The sequence below is a fragment of the Coregonus clupeaformis genome, unplaced genomic scaffold, assembly GCF_020615455.1.
Source record: "Coregonus clupeaformis isolate EN_2021a unplaced genomic scaffold, ASM2061545v1 scaf0075, whole genome shotgun sequence".
NCBI lineage: Eukaryota > Metazoa > Chordata > Actinopteri > Salmoniformes > Salmonidae > Coregonus > Coregonus clupeaformis.
The window spans coordinates 288,501-314,389 of NW_025533530.1; the positions used below are offsets into that span (position 1 = coordinate 288,501).

Below are 25,889 nucleotides of genomic sequence, written 5' to 3' on the forward strand. Positions count from 1 at the left end.
GCTCGCGCTTCTGGCTCACCCTGGTTTTGTGACCCCGGACCTGCCTGTTTTTTGGATACTCTTCTGCCTCAGGAGATCCAGACCTGCTTCTGCCATTACGACTCCTGACTACTCTTCTATCCCGGTAACTCTGACCAGCCTTCTGCCTTGCTACTACGTATTTTGGATTTCCCTTGAACTGTACTGCTGCCTGGTTTCATTCCGCCCTGTTGTGTCTGTGTCTCCCCCCCCCAGGACTTCTGGACCACCCACCACCGGCTTCATAGGACGCATCGCTGCCACTGGGGGGGGCACAGACCCAGCGCATTGGACGGGATCCCTGTTACCCCCTGGAGCCTTCATTCACTCCCTACTTCCCTTTTCCCTTAAGTTTAATAAACTTTCTGGTGTGACGCAATTGTGGTCCTCTGGTCGTCTGTCTGAACCGTGACACACAGATTCTGTCAGACCTGGGCCCTGACAGTAAATCTCAGTAAGACAAAAATAATGGTTTTCCAAAAAAGGTCCAGTTGCCAGGACCACAAATACAAATTCCATCTAGACACCATTGCCCTAGAGCACACAAAAAACTATACATACCTCGGCCTAAACATCAGCGCCACAGGTAACTTCCACAAAGCTGTGAACGATCTGAGAGACAAGGCAAGAAGGGCCTTCTATGCCATCAAAAGGAACATACCAATTAGGATCTGGCTAAAAATACTTGAATCAGTTATAGAACCCATTGCCCTTTATGGTTGTGAGGTCTGGGGTCCGCTCACCAACCAAGAATTCACAAAATGGGACAAACACCACTCTGACTGACCCAAACTTAAGGAAAGCTTAGACTATGTACAGACTTAGTGAGCCTGTCTTCTCTTGAGAGCCAGGTCTGCCTACGGCGGCCTTTCTCAATAGCAAGGCTATGTGCACACTGCCCACAAAATGAGGTGGAAACTGAGCTGCACTTCCTAACCTCCTGCCAAATGTATGACCATATTAGAGACACATATTTCCCTCAGATTACACAGACCCACAAAGAATTCGAAAACAAACCCAATTTTGATAAACTCCCATATCTACTGGGTGAAAAACCACAGTGTGCCATCACAGCAGCAATTTGTGACCTGCTTCCACAAGAAAAGGGCAACCAGTGAAGAACAAACACCATTGTAAATACAACCCATATTTATGTTTATTTATTTTCCCATTTGTACTTTAACTATTTGCACATTGTTACAACACTGTATATAGACATAATATGACATTTGAAATGTCTTTATTCTTTTGGAACTTCTGAGTGTAATGTTTAATGTTAATATTTATTTCACTTTTGTTTATTATCTATTTCACTTGCTTTGGCAATGTTAACACACGTTTCCCATGCCAATAAAGACGAGACAGAGACAGGGAGGAAGAATAGAAGAATTGAAGGACGGACAGGCGAGTTTATAAACCTGCCAGAGGAAAGGAGAGGATGTGACCATGGGTTGAGGGAAGGGGATGGAGGGGTGTAGAGGGCTGGGGCTGGCCTGCTCTCACCCCTCTGAGAGTCATTGTAAAGTTTGGGCATTGTGGGGGGGGGGCAGATGGGGAGGGTGAGGGCGTTGAGTCATTATCATATTATTCAGTTTTCAGTGAACGAGGAGTACAGATGTAGAATCTTAATTTGATCACTCTTATGTTAATGAGAATTTAAAAAGGCTTCTACAGTTTGTTACCTCCACCTTTCAGACTTCATTTGCCCTATCGAAAAATGGATCAACCAACCCCTTACAAAAATGTCCACTAATTATAATCCACATAATAATTCACATTTCCTGTTGCTGCAGGATTATTTTCCTGCTTTAGGAAACTGGCTGATATGAAGATCCTACATCTTTAGCCTGGTGTCAACTGGCATTACAGCCCTTCATCCTCTTCACCCCCTCTCCCCCCTACAACCCTCTAGCACGGCTGAATGGAACAAAGGAGGATGGAGGAAGAGGAGGTCCTAAAAGTGTTGTCCCTGACCTCTTTAAGCTGGTCACTGCTTCCCCAGGAGGAGGAGGAGAAGGAGGGGAGCAGTACATACCTCTTTAAGCTGGTCAGTGCTTCCCCAGGAGGAGGAGGAGGAGAAGGAGGGGAGCAGTACATACCTCTTTAAAATGGTCAGTGCTTCCCCAGGAGGAGGAGGAGGAGGGGAGCAGTACATACCTCTTTAAGCTGGTCACTGCTTCCCCAGGAGGAGGAGGAGGAGGGGAGCAGTACATACCTCTTTAAGCTGGTCACTGCTTCCCCAGGAGGAGGAGAAGGAGGGGAGCAGTACATACCTCTTTAAGCTGGTCACTGCTTCCCCAGGAGGAGGAGGAGGAGGGGAGCAGTACATACCTCTTTAAGCTGGTCACTGCTTCCCCAGGAGGAGGAGAAGGAGGGGAGCAGTACATACCTCTTTAAGCTGGTCACTGCTTCCCCAGGAGGAGGAGAAGGAGGGGAGCAGTACATACCTCTTTAAGCTGGTCAGTGCTTCCCCAGGAGGAGGAGGAGGAGGGGAGCAGTACATACCTCTTTAAGCTGGTCACTGCTTCCCCAGGAGGAGGAGGAGGAGGGGAGCAGTACATACCTCTTTAAGCTGGTCACTGCTTCCCCAGGAGGAGGAGGAGGAGGGGAGCAGTACATACCTCTTTAAGCTGGTCAGTGCTTCCCCAGGAGGAGGAGGAGGAGGGGAGCAGTACATACCTCTTTAAGCTGGTCACTGCTTCCCCAGGAGGAGGAGGAGGAGGAGGAGGGGAGCAGTACATACCTCTTTAAGCTGGTCAGTGCTTCCCCAGGAGGAGGAGGAGGAGGGGAACAGTACATACCTCTTTAAGCTGGTCACTGCTTCCCCAGGAGGAGGAGGAGGAGGGGAGCAGTACATACCTCTTTAAGCTGGTCACTGCTTCCCCAGGAGGAGGAGAAGGAGGGGAGCAGTACATACCTCTTTAAGCTGGTCACTGCTTCCCCAGGAGGAGGAGGAGGAGGGGAGCAGTACATACCTCTTTAAGCTGGTCACTGCTTCCCCAGGAGGAGGAGAAGGAGGGGAGCAGTACATACCTCTTTAAGCTGGTCACTGCTTCCCCAGGAGGAGGAGAAGGAGGGGAGCAGTACATACCTCTTTAAGCTGGTCAGTGCTTCCCCAGGAGGAGGAGGAGGAGGGGAGCAGTACATACAGTGGGGAAAAAAAGTATTTAGTCAGCCACGAATTGTGCAAGTTCTCCCACTTAAAAAGATGAGAGAGGCCTGTCATTTTCATCATAGGTACACGTCAACTATGACAGACAAAATGAGGAAAAAAAATCCAGAAAATCACATTGTAGGATTTTTCATGAATTTATTTGCAAATTATGGTGGAAAATAAGTATTTGGTCAATAATAAAAGTTTCTCAATACTTTGTTATATACCCTTTGTTGGCAATGACACAGGTCAAACGTTTTCTGTAAGTCTTCACAAGGTTTTCACACACTGTTGCTGGTATTTTGGCCCATTCCTCCATGCAGATCTCCTCTAGAGCAGTGATGTTTTGGGGCTGTCGCTGGACAACACAGACTTTCAACTCCCTCCAAAGATTTTCTATGGGGTTGAGATCTGGAGACTGGCTAGGCCACTCCAGGACCTTGAAATGCTTCTTACGAAGCCACTCCTTCGTTGCCCATGCGGTGTGTTTGGGATCATTGTCATGCTGAAAGACCCAACCACGTTTCATCTTCAATGCCCTTGCTGATGGAAGGAGGTTTTCACTCAAAATCTCACGATACATGGCCCCATTCATTCTTTCCTTTACACGGATCAGTCGTCCTGGTCCCTTTGCAGAAACACAGCCTCAAAGCATGATGTTTCCACCCCCATGCTTCACAGTAGGTATGGTGTTCTTTGGATGCAACTCAGCATTCTTTGTCCTCCAAACACGACAAGTTGAGTTTTTACCAAAAAGTTCTATTTTGGTTTCATCTGACCATATGACATTCTCCCAATCCTCTTCTGGATCATCCAAATGCACTCTAGCAAACTTCAGACGGGCCTGGACATGTACTGGCTTATGCAGGGGGACACGTCTTTCACTGCAGGATTTGAGTCCCTGGCGGCATAGTGTGTTACTGATGGTAGGCTTTGTTACTTTGGTCCCAGCTCTCTGCAGGTCATTCACTAGGTCCCCCCGTGTGGTTCTGGGATTTTTGCTCACCGTTCTTGTGATCATTTTGACCCCACAGGGTGAGATCTTGCGTGGAGCCCCAGATCGAGGGAGATTATCAGTGGTCTTGTATGTCTTCCATTTCATAATAATTGCTCCCACAGTTGATTTCTTCAAACCAAGCTGCTTACCTATTGCAGATTCAGTCTTCCCAGCCTGGTGCAGGTCTACAATTTTGTTTCTGGTGTCCTTTGACAGCTCTTTGGTCTTGGCCATAGTGGAGTTTGGAGTGTGACTGTTTGAGGTTGTGGACAGGTGTCTTTTATACTGATAACAAGTTCAAACAGGTGCCATTAATACAGGTAACGAGTGGAGGACAGAGGAGCATCTTAAAGAAGAAGTTACAGGTCTGTGAGAGCCAGAAACCTTGCTTGTTTGTAGGTGACCAAATACTTATTTTCCACCATAATTTGCAAATAAATTCATTAAAAATCCTACAATGTGATTTTCTGGATTTTTTTTTCTCAATTTGTCTGTCATAGTTGACGTGTACCTATGATGAAAATTACAGGCCTCTCTCATCTTTTTAAGTGGGAGAACTTGCACAATTGGTGGCTGACTAAATACATTTTTTCCCCACTGTACCTCTTTAAGCTGGTCACTGCTTCCCCAGGAGGAGGAGGAGGAGGGGAGCAGTACATACCTCTTTAAGCTGGTCAGTGCTTCCCCAGGAGGAGGAGGAGGAGGGGAGCAGTACATACCTCTTTAAGCTGGTCACTGCTTCCCCAGGAGGAGGAGGAGGAGGGGAGCAGTACATACCTCTTTAAGCTGGTCACTGCTTCCCCAGGGGGGAGGAGGAGGAGGAGGAGGGGAGCAGTACATACCTCTTTAAGCTGGTCACTGCTTCCCCAGGAGGAGGAGGAGGGGAGCAGTACATACCTCTTTAAGCTGGTCACTGCTTCCCCAGGAGGAGGAGGAGGAGGAGGAGGAGGGGAGCAGTACATACCTCTTTAAGCTGGTCACTGCTTCCCCAGGAGGAGGAGGAGGGGAGCAGTACATACCTCTTTAAGCTGGTCAGTGCTTCCCCAGGAGGAGGAGGAGGAGGGGAGCAGTACATACCTCTTTAAGCTGGTCAGTGCTTCCCCAGGAGGAGGAGAAGGAGGGGAGCAGTACATACCTCTTTAAGCTGGTCACTGCTTCCCCAGGAGGAGGAGGAGGAGGGGAGCAGTACATACCTCTTTAAGCTGGTCACTGCTTCCCCAGGAGGAGGAGGAGGAGAAGGAGGGGAGCAGTACATACCTCTTTAAGCTGGTCACTGCTTCCCCAGGAGGCTGAACGTTGGTGAGAAGCCCTCCTCTTCTCCACACACTCCTCTGCCCAGGCACTGGGGGTCTGGCGAAAGAGAGAGACACAGACACAGTAAGTCAACCATTTTAACCAGTGTTGTGCATGTCAAGGCTTAAGTGTAATGTATGTAAACAGTTAATGTACTGTACACAGTGATAACTCCAAGATTAATCATGCATAACAAGTTTGTTTAAATGTTTGAACAGTTGCAGGACATATTGGTGATGAGGACTTTCATTCCCACAGGCCTTTTTCCATAAAGGAAAATCAAAAGCTCTCAGATCCAGCCAGAGAGGGAGTGATTCTCACCCTCTAATCTCAGAGAGGACCACAGTGAGACCAGGGAGGTAGTCTCCGAGAGGACCACAGTGAGACCAGGGAGGGAGTCAGAGACCCTATTCTATTCTTCTTGACTGGAGACAAACCCTGAACCCAGACCCTGAACCCAGACCCTGAACCCAGACCCTGAACCCAGACCCTGAACCCAGACCCTGGCTAGCCTTGGCTTGCCCCAGACCCTCATTCATACCATCACAAAGCAGGAGAAACAGGCTGGGAGGGGAGAGAAAGAGAGAGAGCGAGAGATTTGCTGATGATCTGGTTCTTCTGTCGACAACCAAGGAGGGCCTACAGCAGCACCTAGATCTTCTGCACAGATTCTGTCAGACCTGGGCCCTGACAGTAAATCTCAGTAAGTCAAAAAATTATGGGTGTTCCAAAAAAGGTCCAGTTGCCAGGACCACAAATACAAATTCCATCTGCCCTAGAGCACACAAAAAACTATACATACCTCGGCCTAAACATCAGCGCCACAGGTAACTTCCACAAAACTGTGAACGATCTGAGAGACAAGGCAAGAAGGGCCTTCTATGCCATCAAAAGGAATATCAAATTCGACATATCAATTAGGATCTAGCTAAAAATACTTGAATCAATTATACATTTTAGTCATTTAGCAGACAATTATAGAACCCATTGCCCTTTATGGTTGTGAGGTCTGGGGTCCGCTCAGCAACCAAGAATTCACAAAATGGGACAAACACCCAATTGAGACTCTGCATGCAGAATTCTGCAAAAATATCCTCTGTGTACAACGTAAAACATCAAATAATGCATGCAGAGCAGAATTAGGCCGATACCCGCTAATTATCAAAATCCAGAAAAGAGCCGTTAAATTCTACAACCACCTAAAAGGAAGCGATTCCCAAGCCTTCCATAACAAAGCCATCACCTACAGAGAGATGAACCTGGAGAAGAGTCCCCTAAGCAAGCTGGTCCTGGGGCTCTGTTCACAAACACAAACAGACCCCACAGAGCCCCAGGACAACAACAACAACACAATCACGATCGTCGAGAGACGGATTAGAGCAAGGCGCAGCGTGAAACACCGAACAACGAACCGTGACGTCGAAAGGCTAAACACAAACCAGATCCCACAACGCAGGCAGGAAAACTGGCTGCCTAAGTATGATCCCCAATCAGAGACAACGAGCGACAGCTGCCTCTGATTGGGAACCACACCGGCCAAACATAGAAATACAAAACCTAGACTTTCACCAAACTACCTAGAGAATAACAGTCTCTCCAGGTAAGGGCGTGACACAAAAATAACCTTAAATATTTGTTATATTCTATAAGTTGACTTACTTAGTCCCTTAAGTAAGCTGGTCCAGGGGCTCTGTTCACAAACACAAACAGACCCCACAGAGCCCCAGGACAACAACACATTTAGACCCAACCAAATCATGAGAAAACAAAAAGAGAATTACTTGACACATTGGAAAGGATTAACAAAAAAACAGAGCAAACTAGAATGCTATTTGGCCCTAAACAGAGAGTACACAGTGGCAGAATACCTGACCACTGTGACTGACACAAAATTAAGGAAATATTTGACAATGTACAGACTCAGTGAGCATAGCCTTGCTATTGAGAAAGGCCGCCGTAGGCAGACCTGGCTCTCAAGAGAAGACAGGCTATGTGCACACTGCCCACAAAATGAGGTGGAAACTGAGCTGCACTTCCTAACCTCCTGCCAAATGTACGACTATATTAGAAACACATATTTCCCTCAGATTACACAGATCCACAAAGAATTAGAAAACAAATCCAATTTTGATAAACTCCCTTATCTACTGGGTGAAAAACCACAGTGTGCCATCACAGCTGCAAGATTTGTGACCTGTTGCCACAAGAAAAGGGCAACCAGTGAAGAACAAACACCATTGGAAATACAACCCATATTTATGTAGATTTATTTTCCCTTTTGTAATTTAACTATTTGCACATTGTTACAACACTGTATATAGACATAATATGACATTTGAAATGTCTTTATTCTTTTGGAACTTCTGAGTGTAATGTTTACTGTTCATTTTTTATTGTTTACTTTTGTTTATTATCTATTTCACTTGCTTTGGCAATGTTAACATATGTTTCCCATGACAATAAAGCCGTTACATTGAAATTGAAATTGAAATTGATAGAGAGAGAGAGAGAGAGAGAGAGAGAGAGAAAGGGAGAGAGAGAGAGAGAGAAACACCCACTTGTCTCAGGCCTCTAGTGATGGGGGAAGAAATTGATAGTTACATATCGCAATATTATTTTGGACAATATTATATCGATACTCTGACTCCAAGTATCTTTATATTTTTTGTTTTGTTTGTTTAAAATGCAAATCAATTTATAACATTTTTGACATGTGTTTTTCTGGATTTTTTTGTTGTTATTCTGTCTCTCACTGTTCAAATAAACCTACCATTAAAATTATTGACTGATCATTTCTTTGTCAGTGGGCAAATGTACAAAATCAACAGGGGATCAAATACTTTTTTCCTTCACTGTATGGTATTTCTCATCCTATAGTTCCATCTTCTTTTTAAACCACCGACGCCGGCACGATTTTCGAACCCCTTTTAAACATGATGAGCTACAGCAGCAATTCCCAAACTCGGTCCTCGGGACCCACGTTTAGTTTTTTTGCCCTAACACTACACAGCTGATTCAAATAATCAAAGCTTGATGATGAGTTGGTTATTTGAAACAGCTGTGTAGTGCTAGGGCAAAAAAACAAAACATGCACCCCTTGGGGTCCCCAGGACCGAGTTTGGGAAACTCTGAGACTTCTGGGTTGTTTTCTTCTGCACCATTTGATTAACGGGGAGCCAAGGACGGTTCCCTTGTGTAGAGTCTGAATGGTGTGTCAGTCCCCCAGTGATGTCCTGGATGGGTGGGAGCTACAAACAACAATTTTGCTCTATGACCCTCACAAGCTACACAATAGTTGTTAGAAGAGTTGATAGAAGGTAAGGGTTATTCTACATAGAAGACCAAAGGAAATCCCAGGACATAAAATCTAAATCTAATACATTTTTACATTTTAGTCATTTATCAGACGCTCTTATCCAGAGCGACTTACAGTTGGTGAGTGCATACATTATTATTATTATATATATATATATTTTTTTTCTTCCCCATACTGGCCCCCCGTGGGAATCGAACCCACAACCCTGGCGTTGCAAACTCCATGCTCTACCAACTGAGCTACATCCCTGCCGGCCATTCCCTCCCCTACCCTGGACGACGCTGGACCAATTGTGCGCCGCCCCATGGGTCAAGAAAGAGTTAAGAAAATATGTACTAAATAATAATATGCCATTTAGCAGACGCTTTTATCCAAAGCGACTTACAGTCATGTGCGCATACATTTTTACTTATGGGTGGTCCCGGGGATCGAACCCACTACCCTGGTGTTACAAGCGCCGTGCTCTACCAGCTGAGCTACAGAGGAGCAACAGAACAATATACAGGCTATATACAGGGGGTACCGGTACCGAGTCAATATACAGGCTATATACAGCTATATACAGGGGGTACCGGTACAGAGTCAATATTCAGGCTATATACAGCTATATACAGGGGGTACCGGTACCGAGTCAATATACAGGCTATATACAGGGGGTACCGGTACAGAGTCAATATACAGGCTATATACAGGCTATATACAGGGGGTACCGTTACCGAGTCAATGTGAAATAACAGTAGAGAGGCTATATACAGGGGGTACCGGTACCGAGTCAATGTGCGAGGGTACAGGTTAGTCAAGTTAATATGTAAACTCAGCAAAAAAAGAAACGTCCCTTTTTCAGGACCCTGTCTTTCAAAGAGAATTCGTAAAAATCCAAATAACTTCACAGATCTTCATTGTAAAGGGTTTAAACACTGTTTCCCATGCTTGTTCAATGAACCATAAACAATTAATGAACATGCACCTGTGGAACGGTCGTTAAGACACTAACAGCTTACAGACGGTAGGCAATTAAGGTCACAGTTATGAAAACTTAGGACACTAAAGAGGCCTTTCTACTGACTCTGAAAAACACCTAAAGAAAGATGCCCAGGGTCCCTGCTCATCTGCGTGAACGTGCCTTAGGCATGCTGCAAGGAGGCATGAGGACTGCAGATGTGGCCGGGGCAATAAATTGCAATGTCTGTACTGTGAGACGCCTAAGACAGCGCTACAGGGAGACAGGACGGACAGCTGATCGTCCTCGCAGTGGCAGACCACGTGTAACAACACCTGCACAGGATCGGTACATCCGAACATCACACCTGTGGGACAGGTACAGGATGGCAACAACAACTGCCCGAGTTACACCAGGAACGCAAGGAAAGGCTGGACTGAGGGCTTGTAGGCCTGTTGTAAGGCAGGTCCTCACCAGACATCACCGGCAACAACGTCACCTATGGGCGCAAACCCACCATTGCTGGACCAGACAGGACTGGCAAAAAGTGCTCTTCACTGACAAGTCGCGGTTTTGTCTCACCAGAGGTGATGGTCGGATTCGCGTTACACCGAGGCCTGAACTCTGGAGCGGGATCGATTTGGAGGTGGAGGGTCCGTCATGGTCTGGGGCGGTGTGTCACAGCATCATGGGACTGAGCATGTTGTAATTGCAGGCAATCTCAACGCTGTGCGTTACAGGGAAGACATCCTCCTCCCTCATGTGGTACCCTTCCTGCAGGCTCATCCTGACATGACCCTCCAGCATGACAATGCCACAAGCCATATTGCTCGTTCTGTGCGTGATTTCCTGCAAGACAGGAATGTCAGTGTTCTGCCATGGCCAGCGAAGAGCCCGGATCTCAATCCCATTGAGAACGTCTGGGACCTGTTGGATCGGAGGGTGAGGGCTAGGGCCATTCCCCCCAGAAATGTCCGGGAACTTGCAGGTGCCTTGGTGGAAGAGTGGGGTAACATCTCACAGCAAGAACTGGCAAATCTGGTGCAGTCCATGAGGAGGAGATGCACTGCAGTACTTAATGCAGCTGGTGGCCACACCAGATACTGACTGTTACTTTTGACCACCCCTCCCTTTGTTCAGGGACACATTATTCAATTTCTGTTAGTCACATGTCTGTGGAACTTGTTCAGTTTATGTCTCAGTTGTTGAATCTTGTTCTGTTCATACAAATATTTACACATGTTAAGTTTGCTGAAAATAAGCAGGGTTGACAGTGAGAGAACGTTTCTTTTTTTGCTGAGTTTACATGTACAGTTGAAGTCGGAAGTTTACATACACTTAGGTTGGAGTCATTAAAACTTGTTTTTCAACCACTCCACAAATTTCTCATCTCATCTCACATCATGTGAAAATCAAAAGAAATCAGCCAAGACCTCAGAAAAAAAATGTAGACCTCCACAAGTCTGGTTCATCCTTGGGAGCAATTTCCAAACGCCTGAAAGTACCACCTTCATCTGTACAAACAATAGTACGCAAGTATAAACACCATGGAACCATGCAGCGTCATACCGCTCAGGTAGAGATGAACGTACTTTGGCGCGAAAAGTGCAAATCAATCCCAGAACAGGTACAAAAGTATCTATATCCAAAGCAAAACGAGTCCTATATCGACATAACCTGAAAGGCCGCTCAGCAAGGAAGAAGCCACTGCTCCAAAACCGCCATAAAAAAGCCAGACTACGGTTTGCAACTGCACATAGGGACAAAGATCGTACTTTTTGGAGAAATGTCCTCTGGTCTGATGAAACAAAAATAGCCATGGCTATTTAACGATGGCCATAATGAAGCCAGGCTTCATAACGATGGCCATAATGACCATCGTTATGTTTGGAGGAAAAAGAGGGTGGCTTGCAAGCCGAAGAACACCATCCCAACCGTGAAGCACGGGGGTGGCAGCATCATGCTGTGGGGGTGCTTTGGTGCAGGAGGGACTGGTGCACTTCTCAAAATAGATGGCATCATGAGGAAGGAAAATGATGTGGATATATTGAAGCAACATCTCAAGACATCAGTGAGGAAGTTAAAGCTTGGTCGCAAATGGGTCTTCTAAATGGAAAATCTGTGGGCAGAACTGAAAAAGCGTGTTTGAGCAAGGAGGCCTACAAACCTGATTCAGTTACACCATCTCTGTCAGGAGGAATGAGCCAAAATTCACCCAACCTATTGTGGGAAGCTTGTGGAATGCTACCCGAAACGTTTGACCCAAGTTAAACAATTTAAAGGCAATGCTACCAAATACTAATTGAGTGTATGTAAACTTCTGACCCACTGGGAATGTGATGAAAGAAATAAAAGCTGAAATAAATCATTCTCTCTACTATTATTCTGACATTTCACGTTCTTAAAATAAAGTGGTGATCCTAACTGACATAAGACAGGGAATTTTTACTAGGATTATATGTCAAGGATTGTGAAAAACTGAGTTTAAATGTATTTGGCTAAGGTGTATGTAAACTTCTGACTTCAACTGTAAGTATGGTGATAATATGGTGAGGTCCCTCAGTATGGTGATAATATGGTATGGTGAGGTCCCTCAGTATGGTGATAATATGGTATGGTGAGGTCCCTCAGTATGGTGATAATATGGTATGGTGAGGTCCCTCAGTATGGTGATAATATGGTATGGTGAGGTCCCTCAGTGTGGTGATAATATGGTATGGTGAGGTCCCTGGTAATTCCCAGCCAGAACCGTGTGGGGTTATGGGGGTTATGGGTCAAATCAAATCAAATCGTATTGTATTTGTCACATGCGCCGAATACAACAGGTGTAGACCTTACAGTGAAATGCTTACTTACAAGCCCTTAACCAACAATGCAGTTTTAAGAAAAATAAGTGTTAAGTAAAAAATTGATAAATAAAAATATAAAAGAAAAACTATATAAAAATAACAAAAGACTTGGCATGGGTCCTCAGATCCTCAAAAAATTATACAGCTGCACCATCGAGAGCATCCTGACTGGTTGCATCACCGCCTGGTATGGCAACTGCTTGGCCTCCGACCGTAAGGCACTACAGAGGGAAGTGCGTACGGCCCAGTACATCACTGGGGCAAAGCTTCCTGGCATCCAGGACCTCTATACCAGGCGGTGTCAGAGGAAGGCCCTCAAAATTGTCAAAGACTCCAGCCACCCTAGTCATAGACTGCTCTCTCTGCTACCGCACGGCAAGCGGTACCGGAGTGCCAAGTCTAGGTCCAAAATACTTCTCAACAGCTTCTACCCCCAAGCCATAAGACTCCTGAACAGCTAATCAAGGCTACCCGGACTATTTGCACTGCCCCCCCACCCCATCCTTTTTACATTTACATTTACATTTACGCTGCTGCTACTCTGTTAATTATTTATGCATAGTCACTTTAACTCTACCCACATGTACATATTACCTCAACTAGCCGGTGCCCCCGCACATTGACTCTGCAACGGTACCCCCCTGTATATATAGCCTCCCTACTGTCACTTTATTTTACTTCTGCTCTTTTTTCTCTCAACACTTTTTTTGTTGTTGTTTTATTTTTTACTTTTTTTGTAAAAAATAAATGCACTGTTGGTTAAGGGCTGTAAGTAAGCATTTCACTGTAATGTCTGCACCTGTTGTATTCGGCGCATGTGACCAATAAAATTTGATTTGATAATAAAATAACATTAGCGAGGCTATATACAGGGGGCACCGGTTGGTCCAGGTAATTGATGACAAAGTGACAAAGCCTTTCCCCCTGCTGATCTGCTCTGGGGTCTCCATTTACTCTGACCATCACCATGGGGGTTAGCATTGGTTGCACGCCCTGTTAAGCTATTTGCCTGCAATTTAGGAGCCATCAATGTGCGTATGAGTTGACCCATATCATCTTCACAGGGAAATATGACCATGAACATCACGGCAGTGGAACTCCTCATGATAGTAGGTAGACTAACAGTGTTTGATAGATTCCCTCTGAGGTCAACTGTTGGACTGTGATGTTCCCTGCTAGGTCCATTGTAACTAGGTATAGATATCTTGTTCCCTGCTAGGTCCATTGTAACTAGGTATAGATATCTTGCTCCCTGCTAGGTCCATTGTAACTAGGTATAGATATCTTGTTCCCTGCTAGGTCCATTGTAACTAGGTATAGATATCTTGCTCCCTGCTAGGTCCATTGTAACTAGGTATAGATATCTTGCTCCCTGCTAGGTCCATTGTAACTAGGTATAGATATCTTGCTCCCTGCTAGGTCCATTGTAACTAGGTATAGATATCTTGCTCCCTGCTAGGTCCATTGTAACTAGGTATAGATAGCTTGCTCCCTGCTAGGTCCATTGTAACTAAGTATAGATATATTGCTCCCTGCTAGGTCCATTGTAACTAGGTATAGATATCTTGCTCCCTGCTAGGTCCATTGTAACTAGGTATAGATATCTTGCTCCCTGCTAGGTCCATTGTAACTAGGTATAGATATCTTGCTCCCTGCTAGGTCCATTGTAACTAGGTATAGATATCTTGCTCCCTGCTAGGTCCATTGTAACTAGGTATAGATATCTTGTTCCCTGCTAGGTCCATTGTAACTAGGTATAGATATCTTGCTCCCTGCTAGGTCCATTGTAACTAGGTATAGATATCTTGCTCCCTGCTAGGTCCATTGTAACTAGGTATAGATATCTTGCTCCCTGCTAGGTCCATTGTAACTAGGTATAGATATCTTGCTCCCTGCTAGGTCCATTGTAACTAGGTATAGATATCTTGCTCCCTGCTAGGTCCATTGTAACTAGGTATAGATATCTTGCTCCCTGCTAGGTCCATTGTAACTAGGTATAGATATCTTGCTCCCTGCTAGGTCCATTGTAACTAGGTATAGATATCAGTCCGCTGAAACGGCATTGCTAGTGTTCCGAGTCACGGGTATGTCTGTGTGTTTGGGGAGAACTGATCTAAGATCTCTGAATGTGGATTGTGACGTGGATCGTGGCACAGGAGCTGGAGACGTTGTATTGTTCTTGCCTGACCCTGTTATAGAGGTTCAGTAAATAGCAGTTATGTGAGTGTTAATGATTAGTCACACAGATGAAGAGGCGGGCCTTCAATCCGAAGCAACAAGGAAGACAGGCTTCTGATGCACACTCAGGAACATGGAACTATATCTTAGCATCTAGAAAAGCATGCATGTATGTACCATAGCCTGCCAGATATCAACATCTTTCTCGAATCACCCTCCTGCGTCATTCAGCAGAAAGGGCTTTAGTTTTCCAAACAGCTTTCTAAAAACACTTTTCCGTTTTCTCCTTAAAATGTAAAAACCCTAATTCCAGCCACAATGTTAACACCCTCAACCAACATCTGCCTCGCTTCCTGCTCTGCTTCTCATCTGAGACAGGTTAAAGACTCTCCTGCAGCAACTCACACCGTGTTCGTTCCTACAAGTAGCCCAGTGTTAATTCCCGTGGAACCGCATCCCATCACACAAACATGCCTTTGCCGGTCCATTTCATCGCCCAATAAGAAACACACAGGACTATTCAGAACAGCAGGATAAATCATTTTAGTCATTTTAGCAGACGCTCTTATCCAGAGCGACTTACAGGAGCAATTAGGGTTAAGTGCCTTGCTCAAGGGCACGTCGACAGATTTTTCACCTAGTCGGCTCGGGGATTAGAACCAGCGACCTTTCGGTTACTGGCACAACGCTCTTAACCACTAAGCTACCTGCCGCCCCCAATGGTACTCTATTTCCTGTATACTGTAGTGTGCTACTTCTGACCAAGGCCCGTTGGGAATAGGGTGTCATTTTGGACACACCCGAAATCTGGAATGAATAATAAAATGACAACGTTCAGGTCCTCAAGTGTATCTAGTGAAATACTACACCCTGATCGTCAACCCTGGTCTTAAAAGATCAGCCTGCAGTCAGGCATCAGCAGAGAGGGGGGGACGTCTGGGAACCCTGGTTCAGAGGAGAGGAGAGTCCACCCTGCAGGCATGTAGTGCTTTAGCAAACAGACCAGGAGAAGAGAGGGGAGGAGGAGGGAGGTTGGCTGAACAAGGCCTGGGAGTGGGAGGAGGATGGTCCTCTCCAGGACTGCATGCAAAGAACGAGAGGCAGGGGGAGAATCTCAATTGCATTCTCTCTCCACGCCTCCTTCTCAAAACCCATTGGATGAGAATGCCAGAGGTCCCTCCCTTCTGACCTTCTCCTCCAATGGGTTTTGAGGAGGAGGCGTGGAGAGAGGACGCAAGGAGTATGCAATTGAGATTCTTCCCTGGAGTGGCTAGGCCTTCCTAATGACAATAAATGAGATCTAATTAACTAGTAATTTCCTTTTCTGTTTCTATTAAGTTTCTGTTAAGCGTTTTTAAAAATGCAACACATAAAAACTAATTTCCATGAACCCGTTAAATGGTTTCAACATAAGCTGAAAAGATGGCATTCCTCCCCCAGCTCAGTGAAACTGATCCTCTACATTCTGTGCTGTTCTACAGCATCACTGTCAGAGAGACATCATCATCCTCCTCTTCTTCATTCCCCTCCGCCCTCCCTTCATACTTCCTCCCATTAACTATATCCCAGTCATTTCCCCCTGTCTCGCTCTCTCTCTCTCTCTGTCTCTCCCCATCTCTCTCTCTCTCTCTCTCTTTCTCCCTCTCTCTCTCTCTCTCTCTCTCTCTCTCTCTCTCTCTCTCTCTCTCTCTCTCTCTCTCTCTCTCTCTCTCTCTCTCTCTCTCTCTCTCCCTCTGTCTCTGTCTCTCCCCGTCTCTCTCTCTCCCCATGTCTCTCCCCGTCTCTCTCTCTCTCCCTCTGTCTCTCCCTGTCTCTCTCTCTCCCTCTGTCTCTCCCTGCCTCTCTCTCTCTCTCTCTCTCTCTCTCTCTCTCTCTCTCTCTCTCTCTCTCTCTCTCTCTCTCTCCCCATGTCTCTCCCTGTCTCTCTCTCTCCCCATGTATCTCGCGTCTCTCTCTCTCTCTCTCTCTCTCTCCCTCTCCCCCTGTCTCTCTCTCTCTCCCCGTCTCTCTCTCTCTCCCAATGTCTCTCCCTGTCTTTCTCTCTCTCTCCCCATCTCTCTCTCTCTCTCCCCATGTCTCTCCACGTCTCTCTCTCTCCCTCTCTCTTTCTCTCCCCATCTCTCTCTCTCTCCCAATGTCTCTCCCCATCTTTCTCTCTCTCCCCATCTCTCTCTCTCTCTCTCACCGTTTCTCTCTCTCTCCCAATGTCTCTCCCTGTCTTTCTCTCTCTCCCCATGTCTCTCCCTGTCTCTCTCTCTCCCCATGTCTCTCCCCATCTCGCTCTCTCCGTCTCTCCCTGTCTCTCTCTATCCCCATGCCTCTCCCCGTCTCTCTCTCTCTCGCTCCCCATGTCTCTCTCTCTCTCTCCCTGTCTCTCTCTCTCCCCATGTCTCTCCCCATCTCGCTCTCTCCGTCTCTCCCTGTCTCTCTCTATCCCCATGCCTCTCCCCGTCTCTCTCTCTCTCGCTCCCCATGTCTCTCTCTCTCTCTCCCTGTCTCTCTGTCTCCCCATGTCTCTCCCCGTCTCTCTATCTCCCCGTCTTTCTCTCTCTCTCCCCGGCTCTCTCTCCCCCATCTCTCTCTCTCTCTCTCTCTGTCTCACCACACCACACCACACCACAGGGTTATCTTTGACATAGAGGCGTTCTCCTTCAGGAAACTTACTGAAGAAATACTAAAAGAGCAAATGTTCCATAACCTGTAGGTAGGTAGGACTGGGGTCTGAACAGATAGTTCAGAGCTTCTGGTCTTTTCTATAACCTGTAGGGAACACAATATGGCCTATACTTGGATGTTCCCCAATGCTGGAAAGGGGCCCCAGAGTGAAAAAGTCTGCAGGCAGAGTAGAGCAAAGCAGAACAGAGGAGTGCAGAACAGCATAACAGAGAGTAGAGCAGAGTAGAGCCCAGAGCAGAGTGGAGCCCAGAGCAGAGTGGAGCCCAGAGCAGAGTGGAGCCCAGAGCAGAGTGGAGCCCAGAGCAGAGTAGAGCCCAGAGCAGAGTAGAGCCCAGAGCAGAGTGGAGCCCAGAGCAGAGTGGAGCCCAGAGCAGAGTGGAGCCCAGAGCAGAGTGGAGCCCAGAGCAGAGTAGAGCCCAGAGCAGAGTAGAGCCCAGAGCAGAGTAGAGCCCAGAGCAGAGTAGAGCCCAGAGCAGAGTAGAGCCCAGAGCAGAGTAGAGCCCAGAGCAGAGTAGAGCCCAGAGCAGAGTAGAGCCCAGAGCAAATAACTGTTAATGACCATTAATTAACATAAACATGTTTAGCATCTCCTGGCTTCCACGCATTAGACAAGCACTTGATAATATTCACACCAGGCCTCGAATTTCCCTGGGATCAAACCCAGGGCTGTAGTGGCACCTCAAGCACTGCGATGCAGTGCCTTAGATCTCTGCGCCACTCGGGAGGCCTTTATTTGGCCACCTTTGGGCTAAGCTACATGAGGTGTGCGACTATGATTTGAAAAAGTCGCAAAAAAAGGCATGCATTATTCCTTGCACAAGCTGGGTATCATTCACAAGTGATAATACATCATCCAGAAGTGACTAGTATTGTCACCATCAGACTATTCTTAATTTAATGTTGTCTTTACAAATACTAGATAATGTACACTACCAGTCAAAAGTTTGGACACACCTACTCATTCCAGGTTTTTTATTTTATTTTCTACATTGTAGAATAATAGTGAAGACATCAAAACTATGAAATAACACATATGGAATCATGTAGTAACCAAAAAAGTGTTAAACAAATATTTTATACTTGAGATTCTTCAAATAGCCACCCTTTGCCTTGATGACAGCTCTGCACACTCTTTTACTCTAGAGTAAAGCCCAGAGTAGAGCAGAGTAAAGCCCAGAGCAGAGTAAAGCCCAGAGCAGAGCAGAGTAAAGCCCAGAGTAGAGCAGAGTAAAGCCCAGAGCAGAGCAGAGTAAAGCCCAGAGCAGAGCAGAGTAAAGCCCAGAGCAGAGCAGAGTAAAGCCCAGAGCAGAGTAAAGCCCAGAGCAGAGCAGAGTAAAGCCCAGAGCAGAGCAGAGTAAAGCCCAGAGCAGAGTAAAGCCCAGAGCAGAGCAGAGTAAAGCCCAGAGTAGAGCAGAGTAAAGCCCAGAGCAGAGCAGAGTAAAGCCCAGAGCAGAGCAGAGTAAAGCCCAGAGCAGAGCAGAGTAAAGCCCAGAGTAGAGCAGAGTAAAGCCCAGAGCAGAGTAAAGCCCAGAGCAGAGTAGAGTAAAGCCCAGAGTAGAGCAGAGTAAAGCCCAGAGCAGAGCAGAGTAAAGCCCAGAGCAGAGCAGAGTAAAGCCCAGAGTAGAGCAGAGTAAAGCCCAGAGCAGAGTAAAGCCCAGAGCAGAGTAGAGTAAAGCCCAGAGCAGAGCAGAGTAAAGCCCAGAGCAGAGCAGAGTAAAGCCCAGAGCAGAGTAAAGCCCAGAGTAGAGCAGAGTAAAGCCCAGAGCAGAGTAAAGCCCAGAGCAGAGTAGAGTAAAGCCCAGAGCAGAGCAGAGTAAAGCCCAGAGTAGAGCAGAGTAAAGCCCAGAGCAGAGTAAAGCCCAGAGCAGAGTAGAGTAAAGCCCAGAGCAGAGCAGAGTAAAGCCCAGAGCAGAGCAGAGTAAAGCCCAGAGCAGAGCAGAGTAAAGCCCAGAGTAGAGCAGAGTAAAGCCCAGAGCAGAGCAGAGTAAAGCCCAGAGCAGAGCAGAGTAAAGCCCAGAGTAGAGCAGAGTAAAGCCCAGAGCAGAGTAAAGCCCAGAGCAGAGTAGAGTAAAGCCCAGAGCAGAGCAGAGTAAAGCCCAGAGCAGAGTAGAGTAAAGCCCAGAGCAGAGTAAAGCCCAGAGCAGAGTAAAGCCCAGAGCAGAGTAGAGTAAAGCCCAGAGTAGAGCAGAGTAAAGCCCAGAGCAGAGTAAAGCCCAGAGCAGAGTAGAGTAAAGCCCAGAGCAGAGCAGAGTAAAGCCCAGAGCAGAGCAGAGTAAAGCCCAGAGCAGAGTAAAGCCCAGAGCAGAGTAAAGCCCAGAGCAGAGTAGAGTAAAGCCCAGAGTAGAGCAGAGTAAAGCCCAGAGTAGAGCAGAGCAGAGCACCATGACTGGTACTGTTGTGTATACGGGAAGAGAGGGCTGGGGGCTGGAGAGGTCTGTTGGCAGATCTGGGTTAAAATACTTTTGTCTGTGTTTGATAGAGTGCTTGCCTGGTTTAGTGGGACCAATAGAATAGTCCCAAAACTGCCAACCCCCAGGCAGGCCAGAGAAAATACTGAAAGTAAGATTTTGAGTAGTATTTCAACCCAGGTGGGTATGGTCCTGCCTGGGTCTTTGCCAAGGATCACTTCCTCCTTCTCAGGAGTTTAAGATTACCAGCTGAGCAGACTGGCCAGCCGACCCAGAGACCAGGACAGACACAGCTCTGTTCTACAGCTGTGGGGAATGACTGGAGGGGGAGGGAGAACAGGAGAGGGGGGAGAGGTGGACAGGCACAGGGAAAGAAGAGGAGTAGGCAGGACAGGGAGAGGAGAGGAGGGCAGGTAGGGGGACGAGAGAGGAGGGAGGGAAGAGGAGGTTCATGGTGGGAGAAGGGCAGGCAGGGGGGAGAGAGAGGACAGAGATGGAGGAGAGAGAGGACAGAGATGGAGGAGAGCGAGGACAGAGATGGAGGAGAGAGGACAGAGATGGAGAAGAGAGAGGACAGAGATGGAGGAGAGAGAGGACAGAGCTGGAGAAGAGAGAGGACAGAGATGGAGAAGAGAGAGGACAGAGATGGAGGAGAGGATAGAGATGGAGGAGAGGACAGAGATGGAGGAGAGAGAGGACAGAGATGGAGAAGAGAGAGGACTGTGATGGAGGAGAGAGAGGACAGAGATGGAGGAGAGGACAGAGATGGAGGAGAGAGAGGACAGAGATGGAGGAGAGGACATAGATGGAGAAGAGAGAGGACAGAGATGGAGGAGAGGACATAGATGGAGGAGAGGACAGAGATGGAGGAGAGAGAGGACAGAGATGGAGGAGAGAGAGGACAGAGATGGAAAAGAGAGAGGACAGAGATGGAGGAGAGAGAGGACAGAGATGGAGGAGAGTGAGGACAGAGATGGAGGAGAGGACAGAGATGGAGGAGAGAGAGGACAGAGATGGAGAAGAGAGAGGACCGAGATGGAGGAGAGAGAGGACAGAGATGGAGGAGAGAGAGGACAGAGATGGAGGAGAGAGAGGACAGAGATGGAGAAGAGAGAGGACAGAGATGGAGAAGAGAGATGACCGAGATGGAGGAGAGAGAGGACAGAGATGGAGGAGAGAGAGGACAGAGATGGAGGAGAGAGAGGACAGAGATGGAGGAGAGAGAGGACAGAGATGGAGAAGAGAGAGGACCGTGATGGAGGAGAGAGAGGACAGAGATGGAGGAGAGGACAGAGATGGAGGAGAGAGAGGACAGAGATGGAGGAGAGAGAGGACAGAGATGGAGGAGAGGACAGAGATGGAGGAGAGAGAGGACAGAGATGGAGAAGAGAGAGGACCGAGATGGAGGAGAGAGAGGACAGAGATGGAGGAGAGAGAGGACAGAGATGGAGGAGAGGACAGAGATGGTGGAGAGGACGGAGAAGGAGGAGAGGACCGAGATGGAGAAGAGAGAGGACCGAGATGGAGGAGAGAGAGGACAGAGATGGAGGAGAGAGAGGACAGAGATGGAGGAGAGAGAGGACAGAGATGGAGGAGAGGACGAGAAGGAGGAGAGAGAGGACAGAGATGGAGGAGAGAGAGGACAGAGATGGGGGAGAGAGAGGACAGAGATGGAGGAGAGAGAGGACAGAGATGGAGGAGAGAGAGGACAGAGATGGAGGAGAGAGAGGACAGAGATGGAGGAGAGAGAGGACAGAGATGGAGGAGAGGACAGAGATGGAGGAGATGACGGAGAAGGAGGAGAGGACAGAGATGGAGGAGAGAGAGGACAGAGATGGAGGGGAGAGAGGACAGAGATGGAGGAGAGAGAGGACAGAGATGGAGGAGAGCGAGGACAGAGATGGAGGAGAGAGAGGACAGAGATGGAGGAGAGAGGACAGAGGAGGAGGAGGGACAGAGGTGGAGGAGAGAGAGGACAGAGATGGAGGAGAGAGAGGACAGAGATGGAGGAGAGGACAGAGATGGAGGAGAGAGAGGACAGAGGTGGAGGAGAGAGAGGACAGAGATGGAGGAGAGAGAGGACAGAGATGGAGGAGAGGACAGAGATGGAGGAGAGGACGGAGAAGGAGGAGAGGACAGAGATGGAGGAGAGAGAGGCCAGAGATGGAGAAGAGAGAGGACCGAGATGGAGGAGAGGACAGAGATGGAGGAGAGAGAGGACAGAGATGGAGGAGAGAGAGGACAGAGATGGAGGAGAGAGAGGACAGAGATGGAGGGGACAGCATCTGGCCACTGGGGACTGCTGTAAGGGACGGGACACACGTGCAGCACACGGTGCCAACTCACTCACACACACACAACACACTATAACGTTAGTCAGTATACAATGTGTTCATTATCTCTAACACTGAGCAACAATGTGTTCATTATCTCTAACACTGAGCAACAATGTGTTCATTATCTCTAACACTGAACAACAATGTGTTCATTATCTCTAACACTTAGCAACAATGTGTTCATTATCTCTAACACACTGAGCAACAACATGTTCATTATCTCTAACACACTGAGCAACAATGTGTTCATTATCTTTAACACACTGAGCAACAATGTGTTCATTATCTCTAACACACTGAGCAACAATGTGTTCATTATCTCTAACACTGAGCAACAATGTGTTCATTATCTCTAACACACTGAGCAACAATGCATTCATTATCTCTAACACACTGAGCAACAATGTGTTCATTATCTTTAACACACTGAGCAACAATGTGTTCATTATCTCTAACACACTGAGCAACAATGTGTTCATTATCTCTAACACACTGAGCAACAATGTGTTCATTATCTCTAACACACTGAGCAACAATGTGTTCATTATCTCTAACACACTGAGCAACAATGTGTTCATTATCTCTAACACTGAGCAACAATGTGTTCATTATCTCTAACATACTGAGCAACAATGTGTTCATTATCTCTAACACACTGAGCAACAATGTGTTCATTATCGCTAACACTGAGCAACAATGTGTTCATTATCTCTAACACACTGAGCAACAATGTGTTCATTATCTCTAACACACTGAGCAACAATGTGTTCATTATCTCTAACACACTGAGCAACAATGTGTTCATTATCTTTAACACACTGAGCAACACTGTGTTCATTATCTCTAACACACTTAGCAACAATGTGTTCATTATCTCTAACACTGAGCAACAATGTGTTTATTATCTTTAACACACTGAGCAACACTGTGTTCATTATCTCTAACACTGAGCAACAATGTGTTCATTATCTCTAACACTGAGCAACAATGTGTTCATTATCTCTAACACACTGAGCAACAATGTGTTCATTATCTCTAACACACTGAGCTACAATGTGTTCATTATCTCTAACACTGAGCAACAATGTGTTCATTATCTCTAACACTGAGCAACAATGTGTTCATTATCTCTAACACACTGAGCAACAATGTGTTCATTATCTCTAACACTGAGCAACAATGTGTTCATTATCTCTAACACTGTTATGTGGGCAGCTTGTCTCTCCCTTTTCTGTTTCCCTTCCTCCTTGTTTTGTCCCCTCTTTTTATGTTGTATCTGTATGTGTGTTTGTCCCCTTTATGTGGGTGTGTCTGGAGTGGATCAGGGGGCGTGCTCAGGATCTGCCTCTCCTGTGCAGCTGCGGGTTGTTTCCAGTGATTCCTGCCTACGCAGCTGCATCCTATTCTCTCATCAACCTGCACTACTTATTCCTGGGCATGGCTCTCCACCGGCGCCAGATCGTTGTTCTTACCAGAGCGGTAACTTGGCTCACCAGTAAAGTTATTTTGTCTTTGTCTTCAGCCTGGCTCTCCACTCTCCTTAACCTGTCGTTTGTTTTGTCTTTAGTTTCGGACATATCTCCCAACCTGCCTGCCTTCCTGCCTGTCGGTCTGCCTGCCTGCCTGCCTGCCTGCCTCAGCCTCTCCTTCCTCCGGAGCCGACTAGCCCACTCTGTTCCTTTACTTCAGTTGTTTTTGGACTAAGACAATTTTAACTTTGATTAAATATTTTTGTTTCTTCCACTCCCTTTGTCGTGTTGTTTCTCTGAGTGCTGGGGTTGAACCATAGCCTAACAGAACGATCTGGCCATGGACCCAACAGAGAAACAGCACGGGGCAAACAAAGACAGCTTCCAACAAGCTATCCAGGCTCAAGGAACGTTGCTAGGACAGCATGACCAGTTGATTCGGACTCTTGTGGAAGATAATCATCAACTGCTGAACCAGGTGACTCAGTTAACTACACACGTCTCTAAATTGTCTGTTATCAGTTCTCCATCTCTCTCTGACCCCCAGTTTGATGCACCCCAAGTTGTTTCCTCGGACACTAGGCAGGCTTCGTTCCGTCGGGAACCCCCTGTCACGTCGCCTGAACCGTTCAATGGAGAATTGGACAAGTGCCGGGGATTTTTGCTTCAGTGTGACTTGATTTTTCGGCAGAGACCACTGTCGTTTTCTACTGATTCATCTAAGGTACATTATGTTCTGGGGCTGTTAAGAGGGAAAGCTCTGGTTTGGGCTGAGGCTGTGTGCTCAGATCAAACTTTGACTGGATTGACTTTTGCTGATTTCTCTGCTAAATTGAAGACTGTTTTTGACCATCCTGACCATGTGGGTAATTCCTCCAAGATACTTTTTAATTTGAGGCAGGGTTCTAACAGTGTGGCAGAGTACTCTATTGAGTTCTGGACGTTGGCAGCGGACTCCAAGTGGAACAATGTGGCACTTCAAGGAGCATTTCTAAACGGTTTGAATGAAGCCATTAAGGATGAACTGGCTGCTCGTGATGAGCCACATGATTTACATTCTCTCGTTTCCCTGTCCATCAAGCTAGACAATCGGTTGCGGGAGAGGCGTCGGGAGAGAGGCGATCGGCCACATCTAGGAGGACGAGTTCCCAGCCTTCAACCACTCGAGTCTCGCCTCTCCGGAGTCGGCAGCTTCTTGTTCCTGATTCCATCCCGAGCACAGAGGAGGAACCTATGCAAGTGGGTCGAGCTCGACTACCTCCAGCAGAGCGGCAACGGCGCCTCCAGGCGGGTGAGTGCCTGTACTGTGGAGACGCCACACACATTCTGGCTACATGCCCTAAGCGGCCAAAAGACAAGGCTCGCTCGTAACGGTGGGTCTACTTGCGAGCCCAGAGTTAGATCCTGAACCCATCATTCCCCGATTACAAGTACCTGTAACCTTGCGTTTCCAGAGTCATTCCCTGCCACTCTCAGCTCTCATAGACTCAGGTGCAGAAGATAACTTTATTAGCCACCAGTTCGTTACACAAGCTCGTATCCCCATGGAGCCACTACCTACCCCCATTCGGGTCACAGCCCTTGATGGGCGCCTCCTCGCGGAGATAACTCATCAAACCACCCCCGTTTCCCTAGTGATTTCTGGCAATCATTGTGAAAGCATTCAGCTAAGAGTTATGTCTGGCTCAGCTACCTCCCTAATCCTTGGCTTCCCCTGGTTGGCTCTTCACAACCCACAAATTGATTGGACACGTCACACCATTCTCAGTTGGAGCACTAACTGCCATTCCGAGTGCCTGAGGTCAGCGGTTCCCCCCACTAAGTGTAACCCAACTCCTCCCTCAGCTCCTCTTGATCTGTCATCTGTCCCCAAAGAATACCATGACTTAGCGGAGGTTTTCAGTAAGGACAAGGCTCTGTCTCTACCACCACATAGGCCTTATGATTGCCCTATTGAACTGCTTCCTGGTGCTCCCTTGCCCTCTAGTCGGTTATACAATCTGTCCCGACCGAAAGAGAGGCAATGGAGCAGTACATTGGTGATTCTCTGGTCTCGGGCATAATCCGTCCCTCGTCGTCTCCTTTGGGTGCAGGTTTCTTTTCGTGGAAAAGAAGGACAAGTCGTTACGCCCCTGTATCGATTTCAGGGGTTTAAACAACATAACTGTTAAAAACAAGTATCCCCTTCCACTCATCAACTCAGCTTTTGAACCTCTGCATGGCGCCACAGTGTTTTCCAAGCTCGACCTCAGGAA

The 25,889-nt window shown here is 47.2% G+C and overlaps 1 protein-coding gene across 1 annotated transcript in view; it reads right to left on the reverse strand.

Annotated features, from left to right (window-relative positions):
* fam117bb (family with sequence similarity 117 member Bb) overlaps window positions 1-25,889 on the reverse strand; it is a 136,974-nt gene that overhangs the window by 46,218 nt on the left and 64,867 nt on the right. The window contains exon 3 of the mRNA XM_041868811.2: window positions 5,427-5,519. Within this exon, the coding sequence (XP_041724745.1) occupies window positions 5,427-5,519 (93 nt within the window). The remainder of the gene's footprint in view (window positions 1-5,426; window positions 5,520-25,889) is intronic.